Raw genomic sequence first — 5,177 nt, 5'->3', positions numbered from 1 at the left:
GATAGCGCTGCCCGTGAGAGCCCACCAACGCTCCCACGGACACACCGTGGTCCATCCATACAACGGGACGGGGCGGGGGTCAGCCACCAAGAGGAATGAAACCCCGACATGTGCTACAGCGTGGACCCAGCTGGGGGATGACGCTCAGAGATGGAAGCCACGTGCAAGAGCCACGCGGCATGGGATTCCATCTCTATGAAACACACAGAAGAGGCAGATCCAGAGATACAACGCGATGGGGGGAGGCGGGGGGGGCCAGGGTCTCTCTGGGGGGACGAGAAAGTTCTAGAACTAGATGGAGAGATTGGTTGCTCTGAATGTGCTAAATCCCACTGAATTGTTCACTTTAAAATGGTCAATTTTATGTTATATGAATTTCACTAGATTTTTTTAAGGGCTGTTTTATTGGAATCCACTAAACTGACAGACTTCTAAGGGTACCTGGCTCCCGACTGGAGTCCCCCCTCGGGGACACGTGGCAGGGCCGTGCTGTCTGCAGCGTCCCCCTCATGGCGCGCACAGTCCTGGTTACGCCGCGTGCACACGGCCGCTGCCTCACGCTGACTGTTCCAGTCCGGCTCGTTTCCTCTCTGGCTTCCCAGGTGCTCGGGGCAGCCCCGGCCTCCTACCCGGTCACTCAGCTGCTCCTCTCGGCCTGGTCACATTGCAGGTAGTGACTGTAGCTTGGGTCTCAGTCGTTCCTTTTTTTTTAAATAAATGAACTTGGAGGGTGTGTGTGGGGGGGGGATGCTGGCATTTTGTCCCAGACCCCCGGCAGTGTCGGCTGGCTGTCCTCCCCCACCCCTAGGGCCCTGAAGCATGCCCCCTCCTGTGGTTCTCAGAGCGCGTGGTGGCCTCGGCATCTGGGGGCTATCAGCCAGCCTTCATGGCCTGAGCGGCCCTGGCCTCCTGGGTCGGCAGCTGGCCGCAGGGCTCATCCCCAGAGGCTCTGACACCCTGTCCCAGCGCCTTGCTCTCCAGGCTCCGTCAACAGCTGGATTCACGCCGTGAGGTTAGGAGTGGCCGCCAGGTCAGCAGACCACCCTGGACCCGGGCCCCTTTCGTCCATGGCTGTTCTGGGAGCCTGACCAAGGCCCTCATCACCCACCTGCCGCTGATTGTGGGAGCTGAGGCCACACAGCAAGCTGGGAAGACAGAGGCTTCCCTCTGGCCCGCCTGGCCTGCTGCACGCTGGGGCCTAGGGGTCCCGCCTCTGGGAGGAGGGTGGGGGGAGGCCGGGTCCTGGCAGTCCTCTCACAGGGGCCCTTTCCTATTGGGGCAGCTTGGTCCCTACCGCCGAGCCCTCTCTGCCACCGCACCCCCGGTGCTCTGGGGCTGCTCCTGAGGTCCCTGCCCGTTACTGCCGCCCTGGCTGTGACCTGCTACCGCACCCGTAAAAGGGCACAGGCCAAAAGCCAAAATGCAGTCTGAGGGTCCACCCAGCTTGGCATCGCGGGTCAGGGGGCCCAGGGCCTCTGCTTCCCATAGTTCTCCCTGCCCCCTCCTACATCTAGTGGGACCACAGCTTCCCCAGCCTGTGACCCCGTCCTGGCCCCCCGCCCCACGTCCTGGGCTGTGGCTGCCGTGTACACCAGCAGGGCCTGCTTGGGCGGGCGTGTTCCAGGGGACGGGGTCATTTCTGAGCCCCCCCGATGCTCGGCATCCCGGGGTACAGAGCCCTGCCCGTGCTGACCTCCTAGTCAATGACTTCCCCAGGTCAGGGCCCTGTTTGGGGTGAACACGGACCCAGTGCGGGGACCGGGGCTGGCACTTCGGAGTGACAGGAACCCACGCCCACGGGTCTCAGCTTCCTTATGGGATACCCCACGGGCCAGGATGGGCTGTAGGACCTGCACGTGTGAGCGTCTCATACCTGGGGCCCCAGGACACACGCGGGGCAGGACCCATGGTGTGCCCGTGGGGCGTGCCCGCTGCACAAGGGGCTTCAGGACCTGGCCACGGGGTGGGCTGCTGGCAGGGAGCCCTCCCCCTGCAGACAGGCCCCGTGTGGACGATAAAGGGGGTCCCAGCAGCCCCTCCCCAGTGAGACCCTCTTCCTCTGTCTGAGGCCATAGTGGGGGACAGCCCAGCCCAAAGAGGGCCAGCTCCCTGCACCATACACACTTGGGGGTTCTATACACTCCTGCTGGGCCTCAGTTTCTCCACCTGTCAAAGGCACGGCCCTCTGTCCAGGGACAGGAGGAGCCCCTGTCTGTGTATCTGGGAATGGTCTCTGTTGACCACCCCTTTCCCCAAGCTCAGCACCACCTTCCCGGGGGTCTGCCAGGACCAGGTGCGTGCTCTTTGGGGGTCCCGGGGTGAATGAGGACGAGGGAACCCCACATCTGGCAGCACCCATGAGGCCCCAGGCCAGGCCTGTAGGAGGTTGCTTCTGGTGCGTCCACAGGGGAGAGGGCTCTGGGGCTTCCAGAGGCCACCTCTACCTCCTCCGTGCCCTGGCCGTCGGCCTCTGGACTTTCCCTCTGGAAGGCTCCGACGTTTCCTGCCCAGTGCAGCCCGCCTGCCACTCCAGCCTCCTCGCCACAGCCTGGGATTTCATCCAGCTTGTGGGGTTCCGCTGCTGCCAGACACTGCTCTTGCCACGGCCTCCGTGGCCTCATTGCCCAGGACCCTCGCTCAGGAGGGAGCAGCTGCAGGAGGAGATGCAGGGGAGGCCCAGGGAGGAGGCACCAGTGACGGGGCCACAGGAGGGGCTGGGCAGAAGGCCCAGGCCGGGGGCACAAGCCAGGAAAGGAACAGACTCCCTGTGGCCTGGGGGGGGGCAGCCCCATGGTTCCAACGGGGGGGCGGGTAGATGGAGCCCTGCTATGGAGTGAACAAGCCACCCCCCAGCTACAGCCCTGCCTGCAGGGGGGAGGCAAGCAGCCTGCACGATGCTCCGTTTCCGCCAGGCCCCAACTTCAGCCACATCAGAGTATGTGGTGACACTGGGGTGTCTGGGCCTCCCCCGGGCTCTGGGCGCACATCGAGGTGCAATCTTGCTCCGCCATCCAGACAGAGGAGGGGATGCTGGGAGTCTGCAAGAACTGGCCCACAGAGTGAGGGCCTGTGTTCACCCCAAGGACGAGACTCTCCCCCCCACTCCACCTGACACTGTCCTGTCTCGGGGCTTTGGCCGCCCTCGTACACCCCTGGGGTTCTGCATGTTTCTTGCTCGAATCGGCTCTGTGCAGGCAGTGTCTACAGGACGGCCCCTGCCCACCTCCCCGGTGTCCAGCCAGCAGGAGCTCCGCAAATGTCTCCACCGCCCTGCTGCCTGGATCAGATATTTATAAGCAGAGTGGATGGCTCTACTGCGAGGGCGAACCCCGTGGCCGTGGAGCTGCCCGCCCGCCCCGCCGCAGCCCACCTGGCCCACTGCGTGCCCGTCACCACAGGTCTCCGTCCCGGATGTCTCGGTGTGAACGCCCTGTCTGTGTCCACCCCCACCGGGATGGCCCCAAGTCCTCTTGCTCTGGCCGTGTCCCTGGCGTTCTGCTCAGTGCCTGCATGCAGCTGGCGCTCCGTCACTGCACACAGTTGGTGCTCAAACACTGCCGGCTGAGCTGGCACGGCCCCTCAGCTTCCAGGGTGAGGTCGCACTGGGCGGTGTCTGGGGAAGGCGCGCCGTGAGGGCTGGGCTTTGTGGGGGCTAGAGCTCTGCAGCCGGCTTGACCAGGTGGCCATTGAAGGTGATGGAGAGGTCGCCATGCTCGCCGTAGATGGCATTGTCGCGGTCCCGCTGGAACATGCGCACCCAGACGGTGTCGCCAGTGGCCAGGGGCAGCAGCAGGCTCTGGGTCTGCATGATGCTGCGCTCACCGGGCTGCGCGTACAGCACGGCCGTGGCCCGCCCGTTCCACATGATGTGCAGGTAGGTCTCCTTGTAGTTCCAGGTGTGCACGTTGAGGTTCAGGAAGTAGATGCCAGGCACGGCGCACAGGAAGCGGCCGGACGCCAGGTGGAAGGCCCCATCCGGGTTCACCAGCTCCGTGTCGAAGGGCACAGCCTGGAAGCCATCGGCACTGTGCAGGCCCTCCCGCCGGCCCACCGAGAAGGCCGCATAGGCACGCTGACACAGGGGGCCCGGCGGCCCCGCCTGCCCCTTCTGACCCTTGTGGCCCCAGAGGCCACGGGCGCCCAGTGGGCCCTCCTTCCCGTTCCTGCCAGAGAGACCTCTGAGGCCCGGTTCACCCTTCTCACCTGCAGGGGGGCAAGTGGGAGCCACGGGTCAGGGCGTGGGGTCCAGTCACATGGGGCCAGCAGAAGCCACGCCCCAAGGCCTTGTCTGTTCTGGGGCCTGAGCGGCTTGCGGTGTGGGGACGGTGGAGAGCTGCAGAGGATGGGTCTGCCCTGGGCTGTGCAGGACGAGAGGCTGGGAAGTTGGCAAGCCCAGTCGAGTGCAGCTACCAACCAGCCCCCCCAGGCGAGGGCTCCTGGAGCTCACTTTCATCCACGGGGACCCCGGGCCTCCCTCCAGCCTCCCCTGAAGACTAGGCCTGGGGAGCTGCTGCGGGGTGGGTGGGGCCTCGGGCCGCCTTCTGCCCCAGCCCCCTGCCCAGGCCACCAGAGGCAGGTGACCAGTGTGCCACCCACGGGGGCCCAGGTGCCCAGGTCAGGGCTCTCCGGCCCCCTTCCCTGCCCCCTCAGTGCAGGGTGTCCCTGTGGGAACGGGTGGGGTGGGGCTGCCTCTCCACAGACACTCACCTTTGAGGATGGACATGTCGATGGTGGGCCGCACGTGGGGCAGCGGCACCCCTGGCTCCCCAGCGCTCCAGGGGGCATAGGGGCCAGGGGCGGCGGGGGGCCAGGCGGCGTGGCAGCACTGCACGCAGGGCCGTCGGGGCAGCCCCAGGCCGGGCCAGGCCCCCACAGGCAGCCCCAGAAGGAGCAGGAGGCCGGAGGCTGCCATCCTCGCCAGAGCCTGGTGGGGGACCAGAGGGGGGCGGCGTCTGAGAAGGAGAGGCCCCGCTGAGCCCCAAGCCCCGCAGCTGTCTGGGCTGTGCCCCCTTGTCTGGGGGAGTTGGCACACAAGGCCAGGGACCTGTCTGGGGGTGGGGCCTCTGTGGGCCCCTCCTGGATCCTCAGCCCCAGCCCCGACAGACATCACTAACAGATCCCTGCACACTTTCGCCTGGACCTGGACATGGCCTCCTCAACGCAGCACTACAGGGGCC

General features: G+C 65.9%; 2 protein-coding genes across 2 annotated transcripts in view; both read right to left on the bottom strand.

The window, feature by feature from the left end:
- Positions 1–3,652: 3,652 nt before the first annotated feature.
- On the bottom strand, positions 3,653–4,912 carry LOC103668753 (C1q and TNF related 8). Its single transcript, XM_040634553.1, has 2 exons — positions 4,708–4,912; positions 3,653–4,203 (listed from the first exon to the last, which is right to left on the bottom strand). The coding sequence occupies exons 1-2, from the start codon at positions 4,910–4,912 to the stop codon at positions 3,653–3,655; spliced, it is 756 nt and encodes a 251-aa protein (XP_040490487.1).
- A 172-nt stretch (positions 4,913–5,084) lies between these two features.
- Positions 5,085–5,177, bottom strand: part of LOC121103632 (complement C1q tumor necrosis factor-related protein 8-like) — a 2,928-nt gene continuing 2,835 nt past the window's right edge. Inside the window, exon 3 of the mRNA XM_040634460.1 lies at positions 5,085–5,120. Within this exon, the coding sequence (XP_040490394.1) occupies positions 5,085–5,120 (36 nt within the window). The remainder of the gene's footprint in view (positions 5,121–5,177) is intronic.

The sequence above is a fragment of the Ursus maritimus genome, unplaced genomic scaffold, assembly GCF_017311325.1.
Source record: "Ursus maritimus isolate PB19 unplaced genomic scaffold, ASM1731132v1 scaffold_2, whole genome shotgun sequence".
NCBI classification, from domain to species: Eukaryota; Metazoa; Chordata; class Mammalia; order Carnivora; family Ursidae; genus Ursus; species Ursus maritimus.
The sequence above is the reverse complement of the archived record's forward strand: the minus strand, read 5'-3'. Positions and strand labels throughout refer to the sequence as shown.

What these genes read in the sequence shown, in the direction of transcription:
- LOC103668753 (XM_040634553.1), bottom strand. Translation starts at nt 4,912, where the DNA reads ATGGCAGCCTCCGGCCTCCTGCTCCTTCTGGGGCTGCCTGTGGGGGCC. An exon ending in CGACATGTCCATCCTCAAAG is followed by an intron (nt 4,204 to 4,707) that starts GTGAGTGTCTGT and finishes GCCCCCCTGCAG; the next exon opens with GTGAGAAGGGTGAACCGGGC.